Source organism: Nanorana parkeri, unplaced genomic scaffold (assembly GCF_000935625.1).
Source record: "Nanorana parkeri isolate BGI_ZX_2015 unplaced genomic scaffold, ASM93562v1 scaffold588, whole genome shotgun sequence".
Classification (NCBI taxonomy): Eukaryota; Metazoa; Chordata; class Amphibia; order Anura; family Dicroglossidae; genus Nanorana; species Nanorana parkeri.
The window spans coordinates 938,596-952,450 of record NW_017306856.1 but is presented as its reverse complement, the minus strand read 5'-3'; the positions used below and the strand labels follow the sequence as shown (position 1 = coordinate 952,450).

Sequence of the window (13,855 nt, the reverse complement as noted above, 5' to 3'; positions counted from 1 at the left end):
CGCATGCAGACACCGCGGGATCGGAAGAGCCTGCAGGGACAGAGGAGTCAGCGCTAAATTGGAGAGCCGCCGCACCACTGGATGGGGGGAGGGGGGGGGGGGACATGGTCACCATGTATAAATACATAAATGGCCCATATAGTGAGCTTGGGGAAAATTATTGACTTTCAGGTCACTGCAAAGGACAAGGGGGGCACTTTGTATCCCCATACGGTTTCCTAACAGCAAGCGATGTGGAGTAGATTCCCTCAGGAACTAGTTCTAGAAGCTCAATTTATTATTTTTTTAAAACCTGGATGTATTAACAAATATATAGAATATAACTGTCTAGTACAATGTATAAGTAATAACACCAGAGATTGTTGAGCCCGGGAATTTCCAATTGCCTTAGGGGATCAGAAAGGATTTTTTTTTCTCCCCATTAGAACAAATTGGTCCTGTGGATTATCTGTGGGTATAGGGTTCTGTTAATGGAGGTTTTCTTTTTGTGAATTTCTCTATTGAACTTGATGGACTTTGGTCTTTTTTCAGTGTGTAACTATGAAACATGATTTATCGCAACACAATGGTTTCACCAGGATCGGCTTTCTTTGCAGCTTTCACCATTCGGTCACATGACATCTCAGATCCATAAAAGTCAATCCTGGGGCACTTCCCTCTGCCAGACACGAGTCCCATTGGACAGCAAATAGCTTTAAAAACGGCCACCCTGTGCTAATGGCTGAGGGTCCCACTAATTCCATTCATAAAATAGCAGGAGAGGAACCATAAAGCCCACGAATAGGAAGCAATGAGCTAACTGAAGCTCCACACTCCCGGCACAGTTAAAGGAGAACTGAGGTGAGTGTTCTTCACTCATCCTCATAGTTAGAGCCGAAATATGACAAAGAAGCTGTCACAGGTCGGCTGTATTGATCGGGAAAAGAGCATAAACATGCAGCGATCTGCTCACTTCCCGATGGTCTCCCTGCGGTGACAGTCAGTCACCGCTCCCCGTAGGGATTACCCCCCCTTCCCTCTCCGATCCTCCAGCGCTGAGTGGAGGAATGGACGGGGGAAGGGGCGGGTACAGCTGGCTCTGCCTCTAGATAGGCAGAGCCAGCTGTCACTCACGCAGCTGGGTGGAACTTGACAGTATTGTTGGGATCTGTCCTGGCTGCGGCGCTGTCAGTATATCACGGGCAATAGCCCACTATATACTGAGCTTTGGGGGGTCACAGGTGGAGGTTAGTATATGTAGTCCTGTGAACCTAAAGAGAACTACAGGGAAAAACAATTACCCCCAAAGCTCTCCTTTAATGGAGAGCATGGAGGTAATTAAAGCAAATCGAAAGCCTTTCCTTTCCCATCATATTTCCAGGAGCTCTTTTAATCACAAATGAAATCTAATCTTTATCACTGTCAGCGTCCAGCCGAGAGATAAGAGTTGTACAGCCGGCTTCTGGTTCGATGGATTGATGAGATAAAATGAGATTCTCTGTAGCTAATATTTTTAAAACAATTTTAAGATTTTATTTTGCTGCTATTTTGAAAAAAAAAATGGATCAATCAACTCCAGGCAGAAAAAAATATATACTAATAATAGCCAGAAAATATTAAAACTGATCTTCAGACACACATTTAAATATATTGCTCAATAGCTACAAAGATTATAAATCTAATTTGCTAAACTTACACTAAATGCATTTGCAAACTCAGTTCACCTTGTAAAAGTAGCAGTGACATCATCACTGTGCTGTAAATAGCCTGTGCAGAGAGCAGGGCTGTGGGAGGGGCCCCACAGGCCCCACCCACTACAGGCTGCCTGCAGAAAGCTACAGGAGGGGGTGGAGACCAGACCAGTCACCCTACACAAGGAGAGAGAGAGAGCAGCAGTGAGCGGTCTTTATTACAGGAGGGGGCAGAGACCAGGCCAGTCACCCTACACAAGGAGACAGAGCAGCAGTGACCAGTCTATATTACAGGAGGGGGGCGTGGACAAGACCAGTCATGCTGCACAACCAGAGAAAGCAGCAGTGAGTGGTCTTTATTACAGGAGGGGGCGGAGACCAGGCCAGTCACCCTACACAAGGAAAGAGCAGCAGTAAGCGGTCTTTATTACAGGAGGGGGCGCCGACAATACCAGTCACCTTGCACAAGGAGAGAGAGCAGCAGTGATTGCTCTTTATTACAGGAGGGCGGAGATGAGACCAGACACCCTGCACAAGGAGAGGGAGAGCAGCAGTGACCGCTCATAAAGCCCAGCTCCAGCCAAATTTTGTTTGGTTTGCTGTCCTGGATAGTTTAACTCAAGTTTTTATTTCTGGCTGTGACCCCCTTGGGGAGATTTTCCCTCAATTCCTGTCTGTGACATGAGCATAAGAAATAAGGGGCCACTAGGACAGAACAGCAGAGATAATAAGGAAAACAGCCAGATCTTCTAACCTCTTCCTCATTCTACAAACTTTTTGTCTGAGTCCCTATTGGGAGAGATTGTCAGAGCAGAAAGGATAACACATAGGAGTGTATCTATATAAGGTTCGCAGAGCGAACAGCTCCGTGAATGTCCTAGTTTTAGATTCACAGCTCATTATGGCCACTAGATGGAGCCAAGGAGCTTTAGAATTCAAATGCATCTCGGCTCCATCTAGTGGCCATAATGAGCTGCAAATCTGAATCTAAGGTCATCTCTGTGCCGTTCATTCCGCAAATCTTTAATACATTTCAAGAGTCATAGTCATGTCTCTGTTAGAAGAGGTGAGCAAAACAAATGGCAAACGCACTCATCAATTTGTTACCAGCTTTACAGCAAGGTGCACATGGAAGGGCTTTTTGCTGTTAGAAGAGGTGAACGCGGCCATACGGCGGGAGGGGAATTGACTGCTCTCATAGACAGCATCTGTTTGTCTCTTGCAGGAAGATGGAATTCTCCGCCATCCTCGCTCTGTTGGTCACCTTCCTCATCACCCTCCACTTTCTCATGTCATGGTGGAGGCAGACCAGACGGTACAAGTCACTGCCAGACGGGCCCACCCCGCTGCCTTTCCTGGGCACCCCGAAGTATATGAATATTAGAGCTGCAGATAAAAACTACACCATGGTAAGTGACCTCTGGGATCTCACAAGCTTCTGAGTGGTTGTGCAAAATATATTCCTTGTACCTGATGACAATCAATCTCCATCTATAGGAGCGGTCCTGTACTTCTCAGAGGGCGTCCCGTGTCCAGTGCAGGCAACTTTTTAGGCAGCAGATTTTCTTCTAAAAATCATCAGAATGGGAACATAGACTGTCTGGCCTAAAAAAAGTCACCACCTGGATTTCAGGCAGTATTATGATCTGGGATTGCTATAGCTGTTCAGGTCTAGGTTCAGTAACGTTATGTCCCTAAAAAAATGAGGTCAGCTGTCTACCTGAATTTACTGAATGATCAGGTTTTTCCATCAATGCATTTTTTTCTTCCCTGATGACACATTGTGCATATTCCAACATGGCAAAGCCAGGAGTCATCGGGCTCAGATTGTGAAAGAGCGGTTCAGGGACCATGAGACACCGTTGTCATGCATGGATTGGCCACCACAGAATCCAGACCTTAACTGAATTAAGATTGGCCACCAGAGTCTAGACCTTAACCCCATTGAGATTGTCCACCAGAGTCTAGACCTTAAAGGAGAACTATGACATGAGTGATTTCCACTCACCTCATAGTTCTAAGCCGACCTGTGACAATGAGACTGTCACAGGTCGGCTCAGTACATCGGGAGGTGAGGGAACACATACCGGGTTCCCTCACCTCTCGATCCTGTCACGGCTCTCTGCCGTGACAGGGGGAGGGGCTGGATTCCCCTCTCCTCGCTCCAATCTGCCAGCGCTGACTGGCGGAACGGACGGGGGAGGGGGCGGGTACAGCTGGCTCTGCCTCTAGATAGGCAGAGCCAGCTGTCACTCACGCAGCTGGGCGGATCCCGTCATCTAAGTCGGGATCCGCTCCAGGTGTGGCGTCTCAGTATACCGCGAGCTGTAGCTCCCTATATACTGAGCCTAGGGTAACGGGAGGACGCTAGTTTGTGTCCTCCCGTTACCCCAAGGAGAACTATGGGGAAAAACACTGACCCCATAGTTCTCCTTTAACCCCATTGAGATTGGCCACCAGAGTCCAGACCTTAACCCCACTGAGAATCTTTGGGATGTGCTGGCGTAGACTTTACGCAGTGGTCTGACTCTATACATCATTTTATATACTGTACATTCACATCACTCCCTGACCTTGAAAAGCTTACAATAAAAGGTCCCTATTCTCACATGCACACTAGGGCCATTATATCTACTTTGAAGGAAACCACAAGCATAGGAACAACACAGTGGTGTAATGGTTGCCCCTTCTTCCTTGCTGCACTAAGGGTCCCAGGTTAGGATACTATCTGCAAGGAATTTGCATGTTCTCCCTGTGCTTGTTTCCTCTAGGTACTACAACTTCCTCCCACACTCCAGAGACATGCTGGAAGGTGAATTGGCTCCTGTCTAAATTGGCCCTCCCATGTATATATGTGAGATAGGGACCTTAGATTGTAAGCTCCTTGAGGGCAGGGACTGATATGAATCTGCAACTATGTAAAGTGCTGCTTAAATACCTACTGTATATAAATCCCTGTAATAAATCAAAAACATCACAGCCAGGGATGTGGGGAAGAGACCCTTGTTCCCATCCAGGAGGGTGCTTTTTCCAGGAGGGCATGTGGCCTGGTATGGTGAATAGGGGGGCACTCCCTTGTCCCGTCTCCCCCTTTCCTGCCCTGCCAGGCCACTGCTCAGATTAAGGGCCTGCTATAGAATTTTAGGGGGACCCCACATTTAATTTGGCGTTAGGGTCCCACTTTAGTGAATAACCTCCATAATCTTATATACAATGAAAGCAAATGTTCTATATTTGTCTTTAAATATATAATTCTAGGTATTCATATTTATTTTTATTATGTCTGTACTTTTCTCATCATACCGATATAGTGCAGTCCTAACTCTAAACTGTGAGAGTCTCCATCTTGGAGCACTTGGGGCAGAAGATTAAATTGGGTGCAGGTTTGTCAGCAGGAAGCCCAACCTCCTTACAGGCACAGAGACGCACAAGGGACCCCACACATCACAACGGCAGCTGAGACCCCCCCATGCGTCACTGCACCAAATCAGTCAAGCAAAATAAATGGCAAACGCACTCATCAATTCGTTACCAGCTTTACAGCATGGTGCACATGTGCCCTTCTATGTTCCCTTCCATGTTCCCTTCCATGTGCACCTTGCTGACTGTAAAGCTGGTAACAATTTTGCTGAGTGCATTTGCCGTTTGTTTTGCTTGGCTTCTTATCTTTGACTTCTTTGATGAAATCAATATTTTGAATTCTGAAGCTATTGATGGGGATTTCCTGTTTCTTCCCAACAGATTTTGGATTGCATCCAAGTCGCCTTTGGCTGTATTTTGTGTTTGAGAGACGCCTCTCTGGGTCACGGCAGTTTACAGCATAGACTTTACTCTGCATGTAGAGAGACTTTTATCTTCCTATCTGCTGACTTTGGGCCACAGGAGTTTATTAGTACCCGGACTCCTGTGATCCAGAAGGGAAGTAGAGCCAACAAAGAAAAAGGGTTTGACATTACTTCTTTTTAAAAATAGAACTGAAGCCGAAAATGTTTTTGTTTTTTTTGTTCTAGTTTTGGGTAGAGTAAAGGCGGGTTATGACCCCTGTCAGTGCTTTCACCCGTCTGTGTCCCATTGGGGAGATTACCCTTCACTTCCTGTCCTGCAGCCACAACAGGAAATTAGAGCAAATCCCTGGCAGTCACCAGAACTAGTCTCCCCATTGGAAGGTTACACATAGCTTAGAGTGTAAAGGTGACACGAGGGGTCTTTTGGATGCCCAGTATCACCTTAAAGAGGACCTGTCACTGCCAATATGCTATCACATGGGGGGCTTGTAAGCTCACTATGTGATAGCAATTAAAGGGAAAAAAATGTTGGGGTACTGAATTCTGTTGCAATTTCACGCACACAATTTTTAACTTGGGCATGTTGGATATTTATTTACTTGTTGTAACCTCATCTTTTATATTTGACAAAAAAAGGGTATTTAACTTAATTGCATTTTTCACTATATTTTTGGGTTTGATAAGTTCTGCTAATGTCGTGCAACATAAAAATTTGCAGCTGCCACCATTTAATTCTATAGGGTCTTGGCTTCATAAAATATATAATGTTTGGGGGTTTTAAGGAATTTTCAGGCCTAAAATGGGGCTTGTAACATGTAAACAAAAAAAAAGGGGAAAAAAAAGGCCTCGGTCCTTAAGGGGTTAAAGTTTCTATCACTTCTGGAGGCTCCATAACAAAGATAATTACCAGTATTATGAGGATCATCGTCACCGCACTCCCTATGCTCCAGTTCTCAGTTTGCATTGTGCTGACACGTAGAAATGTTTTGCATGTTGCTCTGTTATGTCATTTGCACAGAATCTGGGTGAAAGTTTCTCATTCACCGACTCTGAACTTTATACCTGGGTGTTACATTGTATACAAAGCGGCAGAAATCCTCAGCAGATTGGATACAAATCTCTGCCTGTCAGTCAGTCAGTGTGACAGTTCGATGTGTATTTGTGACAACCTGAATGTTGTTGAGCAGGAACAAAAAGTAGACCTGCTTTCTTCTTTCATATATATATATATATATATATTTTTATTTTTTATTTATTTATTTTTCCTTTTTTTCTTATAGAATGATATTACTGTCTGTGAATAGAACTGTATAAGTATGGAAAACCAATAAACTTTGAAACCCAAAAAGTAGACCCGCATGGTGTCGCAATCAGGGCCGGATTTCCCACAAGGCCAACCAAGGCCCGGCCTCGGGGCAGCAGGGAGTAGAGGGGCAGCAGGGGTGTGGAATTCCTATCTCCCGATGCCCGGGACATGCAGTTCTGGGTGCTGGGCAGGTAGTTGTTTTCGACATTTAGCTCTGCTTTGGGCAAGCAGAGTTTAATGTAGAGCGGGGAAGTCGCCACTTGTTTTGTACAATTGATCCCGGCGATGTCGCCGAGATAACTTGTATGCAGCCTGCAGGTCTGCCATTCTCCATGGGAGGGGGGATGTTTGGCTGGTAGGGGGGCGCATTAAGGAACATGGCCTTGGGGCAGCAGAGAGAGTAAATCCGGCCCTGGTTGCAATCTATTCCTAGTAATTGTAATGTTATCTCTCACACGCTAACAATGCATCTGCTCATCACAGCTTAACCGCCACTGTCACACATACATTGTATATGTGACGTCACGGAGGTGGGATTTTTCTGGTGCCACATATATGCGACATGTGTTTCTGCTAGGAGCACGCTAGATCAAACCTCCAGCACTGAGACCAAACTGTCATTAACAGCTCGGACTGATCCTGACGTGATCAAAGGAATAGCCAATCACATTGATTACTAGTTTTACAACCCTCCCCTGTACTGCTCCTCCTCTGGGATACATTGTATCTTTCTAGATATCTATCTAGAGAAGTCTGTACAAATAAAGATATAATATTTTATATAATAGAAGATATGAAGATCAGGGCTGGATCTATGTTATTTGTTGGTGTCATTAATAGCGTTAGGCTCAGTGTCCGTTGAGGGGATCATTTATAAATCATCCGCCAAAACGCATGCTTGATAAATTTTATTTTTTTTTAGAGAAGTCTGTAAAAAAAAAGATATAATTAAATATATACAGGTCTGTCATTGTTCGCATTGGGGTCAGTGTCCGTTTTAGGGGATCATTTATAAATCACCCGCCAAGACATACGCTGGCTGAATGCTGTTCCCACGGCATTGCATTCTCACCACTGGATGGATAGGCTATGTGCTACGGCTCCATCTAATGGTCAGAATGCCATGCAAACTGAATTCAGCCACTGCGTGTCTAGCCCAGGGGTGCACAGCCTTGGTAATCCCCCCCCCCTACTGTACTGTAAAAATAAAAAAGATCATTAAATATATACAGGTCAGTGTCATTGTTAGCGTTGGGGGTCAGTGTCAGTTTTAGGGGATCATTTATAAATCACCCGCCTAGGCATACGCTGGCTGAATGCTGTTCCCGCGGTGTTGCATTCTTGCCACTGGATGGATAGGCTATGCGCCACGGCTCCATCTAATGGCGAGAATGTCATGCTAACAGCATTAGGCCCGTGTGTGTCCAGCCCAGCAATAGGCAACTTCGGCATCCATGAGGCATTGCTCTGACAGCAGCCACAGGCATGATTTACAGAGAAAATGATATGATGGGATTTGTAGTTTCAGTACAGCTGAGGTGCTGAGGTTGCCTACCTCTGAACTAACCAGATGATGTATAAATCATCCCCTTAGTGTCAGTGTGTTTAGGCAGAATTAAAAAAACAAAAAAACAAAATGTGCGCTATTGTTTCTGGTTCCCACTACAAGTACAAATGATGAATAACGCTCACATATGCAGTATCCCTGTGCACGGCTGGAGTAGGAGAATTTTTTTTTTTTTGGTGGTGGGTCATGGTAATGACAAGAAATATTCAGCTAAATAAAAAAAATACACCCAGGTTTGACTCATCTGATTCGGCGGTGAAATTCGAGCCGTCTATGACCAGCATTACTTTTATCGCTGCAGACAGAGTTAGGCAGCGGCCAGGCTACGGACATTCAAGTATTTCTATATTTACATGCACTTAAAAAAAAAGATAACTTCACTGACCTCTGTGGCTGCAGGTACTGTTGAGCAATCCATCCTTAAAAAAACAGCATTATTGAAGTAATTCAATTCCTTCCCTTAGCAGCTCGACTTCACCCCCTCCAAGCAGAAACTCAGCAGCTCATCTTCCCCTACCCAAGCCCCTCCCCCCTTCCAGCAGCTCACCCTACTCCTCCCTCCCAGCAGGGACTTCGCAGATCCGCTATCCCTCCCAGCAGTGATTAAGCAGCTCAACTCTTTCTCTACTTCCCCTCCCAGCAGTGAGTTAGCAGCTTAGCTTCCTCCCTGCTAGCATCTGACAGTAGGAACTCAGCAGCTCAGTTGCCCCTGCACCCCAACCCCTCCCTCAGCAGTGAATCAGCAGCACAGCTACCCCTTCACCCCCTCCCAGCAGTGACAATGCAGCTCTGCCTCCCCTCCCAGCAGTCTTATCCACTTAAAAGAGTTAAAAGAGTTCTGTTCTGAGAAGAATGTATGTTGCCATCTGTGACTTCTCTGTTCAGAAGTGATTGTTGCCCTGCTGTCATTCTGATTCTCTGGCTCCAAAGCTTTGAGTCTCTGGGCCAACACCAAAACAAACATCAGGGGCTCTGACTTTGCAACAAGCTGTTCAGGGACCCAGAAAGTCTTGAAGCCAGAGTCAGCAAGGGAAGAGACAGGTTCTCTTTAGCAACATCTACATTACATATTGGGTTTAGTTACATATTATTTGACAATGACAGGAAGGCGTGAGCTGGGGCTGCACCTTGAGCACAAGTCTCTGTGGTGGCCTGTCATTGTTGACCTCTGACTCTCTTCCTTCTACCTATCACAGCTCAGCCAAAAATACGGCTCAATATTCACCATCTGGAAGCTGTCGGAGCCGGTGGTGGTCCTCTGCGGTTATGAGACGGTAAAGGACGCTCTGCTGAACCACGCTGAGGAGTTCAGTGCCCGCCCAATTATACCCACGCTGCACTTCCCTGACCAAGGATACGGTAAGATTGTCAGAACGCTTCTCAGAACACAACCCGGCCCATTGTAGATTATAGAAACTAGCAAAAGTGTGCCCAGTCCAGAACAAGTTTTACATTTGTGCTATGGACCTACTGATTCTGCAATATATTTGTCATTACTTATAAGATAACCAGAAAAAAATAAGTTAAGAGGAGAAGGGGAAGAAGGAGTTGGCTAGGGGCTGATTAGGGTAAATTAAGAGTCAATAATGGGTTAAATAGGAACAAAATATTTTTTTTCCTAATTTGTTCACTTGTCAGATTGTTTTAACTTACACCGTAAACAGATCAAAGCTTATCCTCTTTGATCTGCTGATGAATAAACCAGAGTTGCTAAAGTAAGAACATGACTTTGTATCTCTCTATCTCCCTCTGATTTAATGTTTATAAGCAATGTTACTTTGTTTCTCTCTCTCCCTCTGATCAATGTTTATAAACAATGTTACTTTGTATCTCTCTATCTCCCCCTGATCAATGTTTATAAACAATGTTACTTTGTATCTCTCTATCTCCCTCTGATCAATGTTTATAAACAATGTTACTTTGTATCTCCCTATCTCCCTCTGATCAATGTCTATATACAATGTTACTTTGTATCTCCCTATCTCCCTCTGATCAATGTCTATATACAATGTTACTTTGTATCTCCCTCCCCTCTGATCATCAATGTTTATAAACAATGTTTCTTTGTATCTCCCTATCTCCCTCTGATCAATGTTTATAAACAATGTTCCTTTGTATCTCTCTCCCCTCTGATCAATGTTTATAAACAATGTTACTTTGTATCTCTCTATCTCCCTCTGATCAATGTTTATAAACAATGTTACTTTGTATCTCTCTATCTCCCTCTGATCTTTATATATAAACAATGTTACTTTGGATCTCTCTCTCTCCCCCTGATCAATGTTTATAAACAATGTTACTTTGGATCTCTCTATCTCCCTCTGATCACTGTTTATAAACAATGTTACTTTGTATCTCTCTCCCTCTGATCAATGTTTATAGACAATGTTACTTTGGATATCTCTATCTCCCTCTGATCAATGTTTATAAACAATGTTACTTTGTATCTCTCTATCTCCTCTGATCAATGTTTATAAACAATGTTACTTTGTATCTCTCTTATCTCCTCTGATCAATGTTTATAAACAATATCACTTTGTATATATCTCCCTCTGATCAGTGTTTATAAACAATTAGAAGATGAATAAGCGCACAACTGGTTAGTGGTCACTATGTAGCGAGAAGTGTGAACAGGCATGTACGGTGTGCAAACTCCTAATAACAGGGAGAGGAACCCTGCACATCAATACATAAAAACAAGCAGGCTGTAGGAGCGCTACTACCCTGGAAATACTGATAACTGGTTCTGTGTAAAAAATGGACAATCAAATTTACAGTTAGAAGATGGCTGGTGTGTCAGAGGATGTCATGGCATCTAAGTGTCAGGTACCTGGGGAGGAGCCTTGCTCCAAGGATGGATGGCTCCAGGGGTAGGTAGTGACAGGTCTGGGGTCGGTGTGAAACAGTTTGGCTGCCCACGTACTCGGCTGGCCAGGCGGAGCCGCGGCGGCTTTGAAAGGGAGAGGAGCGGCGAACAGCTGTGAAGTAATGAGCACTGTGTGTATCGCAGGTTCCCGACTGGCTGGTAACTCGGGGGTGCGAATCATCCTACACGGGAGGGAAAGTACGAAGTGGTGGAGAGGTGAGGGCTCTCAGTGCAGTAGCGGCTGCGCGTTTCGAGGCACAGCCTCTTTGTCAAGCCTCAAAGCAATACTGATGGCGGGAAAGCAGAGAACTTTTAAACTTAACATATGGGAGGAGTGAGGGCTACTATTCCCCTATGATAGGCCAGCATTCGGGAAGAGGGAAGGGCAAAGGGGTGAAAGACCGACGCCCGGGACAGGCATAGCGGTTTAGATCGTAGTTAAAAAGACAAGTTGCGGTTTTGCTGTCTGCTGAACGACCACTATATAAACAATGTTACTTTGTATCTCTGTATCTGCCTCTGTTTATAAACAATGTTACTTTGTATCTCTGTATCTGCCTCTGTTTATAAACAATATTACTTTGTATCTCTGTATCTGCCTCTGTTTATAAACAATGTTACTTTGTATCTCTGTATCTGCCTCTGTTTATAAACAATGTTACTTTGTATCTCTCCATCTCCCTCTGATCAATGTTTATAAACAATGTTACTTTGTATCTCTCTATCTCCCCTCTGATCAATGTTTATAAACAATGTTACTTTGTATTTTTAATCTATTTCTGTTTCTTATACATTTTTAATATTATTTGTTTAAACACTCCATCTCCCCTGGTACTGTACAAATGTTATGGGTAAAACAGATTCAAAAATATTGAATAAAAAGTACATACAAAAGCAGAACAAAGACAGTGTGATAACGGTGCCCCATCCACTATATACACTGTATGGTGAATAGGTCAATTCCTAGACACAGCCCCTGCAGGATCCTTGCTGCTTCTCATACAGAAAGTTTGATCACCCCCCTTCCTGCCCCGCTGGGCCTCTGCGCAGATCAAGGGTCTTGTAGAAATTTTAGGAGGGACCCCACAGTTTTTTACCATTTTTTGGGGGGTTTTGTGTTCCCCCTTAAAAATCCTACCAGACCTAAAGTGCCTGGTATGGCTTTTGGGGGGACCCCATGCATTTTTTTCTTTTTTTACCTTGAGGGGGCCTAAAGGGACTGGTATGAATAAGGAGCGGAACCTCACGCTTTTTTTTTCCTGTGGACTGTAAAAACAAAAAAAACATTTATTTTTACCCTTTGTCTGTCACTTTGCAGCAACGAAAATTGGTCCGGAATGAAAATTTGTACATACTACCGCTAACAAATTTCAGATTCGTTTGCATTCGCCATTTGGAGATTCTCCAAATAACAAAAATTCATCCGAATAACGAATCTTTCCGAAACTAATCACACATGTCTAATATATATAGATATATAAATAGGAATTTGCTATACTGGTCAGCACCATCTGGGGGCGCTATTGTCCTGTGAAAGTTTTATAAATGAAGCTCTTATTTCTAAAACTCACACCGAACACACGAGAAAAAAAAAAGTTTTTGTTTTGTTACATTTTTTTTATTTATAGATTTATTAGAAAACTATTTGACTTTTATCATTTCTTTCCTCTGCTTCCTAAGAACAGTGTGATGTAGATTGCGGCTTGGCACGCCTTATGGTTAGTCCTGCCCTCTGTAACTCGTTGCTGATTATCCCCTGCAGGTATTAGTGGTCCCCGATGGCGCTCTCTGCGTCGCTTTGCCATCTCCTCTCTGAGGAACTTCGGGATGGGGAAGAAGACCATGGAATCCCGCGTGCTGGAAGAGGCGACTTATCTCACTCAGGCAGCGGCTGAGACGGAAGGTGGGAGGAAATAGTTTTATCACTTGACTTTTCTTATTGCAAAATTGGAAATAATTAGAAGCTTGCATGATCAGAAAAGGTAAAGTGGGACCTGTCTGAGGCTCGAGGCTTGTTGTTTGGGAATAATGCTTGTGCTTCATATACATACTGTGTGTATATACATACATTTACGCCCAAATACTCGGCATCGGCACCCAGGTCCAGGCAGGGTATTGCACCCACTTTGCAGAAGTGCTCAACTGAGAGACAACTTTCTTTCTAAGGTCCGCTCCTCTGCTCAGCCGGTGGGGTGGGTGTGGTTTCAATAGCCAGTCTGCTATTGGCTATTTCAGATTAAAATAGCCAATAGCAGTCTGGCTATTGCTCCTGGTTGCTTACATTCACCTGCAGAAGCCAGCCGGCAGGAGAATGAAGCCCCGCAGGGTTGGGGGGGGGGGTTGGGGGTTGGGCCGGGGGGGGGGGTCGGGGGGATGCAAGTAGCTGGTCTTGCCTAGGGCGTAAAATAGTCTAGCACTGGCCCTGTCGGCACCGATACTGTATCGGTAGCGGTGCATCCCTAGTAAAACAATAAATCAAAGAAACTGGACTTGCTGTATTTTTCTTGAAGAGGTTTCGCTGGTCATCCAACTAGCTTTCCCAGTTCAGAATGTCGAATTCTGAAATGAAGAAGCTAGTCAGATGACCAGCAAAATGTCTTTTAAAAAAAAAAACATCAAGTCCAGTTCCTTTGATCTATTTTTTTTTTTTTACAGATGCAA

The 13,855-nt window shown here is 44.3% G+C and overlaps 1 protein-coding gene across 1 annotated transcript in view; it reads left to right on the top strand.

Moving 5' to 3' along the window:
- The first annotated feature begins 2,897 nt into the window (after window positions 1-2,897).
- Window positions 2,898-13,855, top strand: part of LOC108791973 (cytochrome P450 2C29-like) — an 18,237-nt gene continuing 7,279 nt past the window's right edge. Inside the window, exons 1-4 of the mRNA XM_018562623.1 lie at window positions 2,898-3,079; window positions 9,525-9,687; window positions 11,339-11,410; window positions 12,957-13,097. Of these exons, the coding sequence (XP_018418125.1) occupies window positions 2,900-3,079; window positions 9,525-9,687; window positions 11,339-11,410; window positions 12,957-13,097 (556 nt within the window). The 5' untranslated portion in view covers window positions 2,898-2,899. The remainder of the gene's footprint in view (window positions 3,080-9,524; window positions 9,688-11,338; window positions 11,411-12,956; window positions 13,098-13,855) is intronic.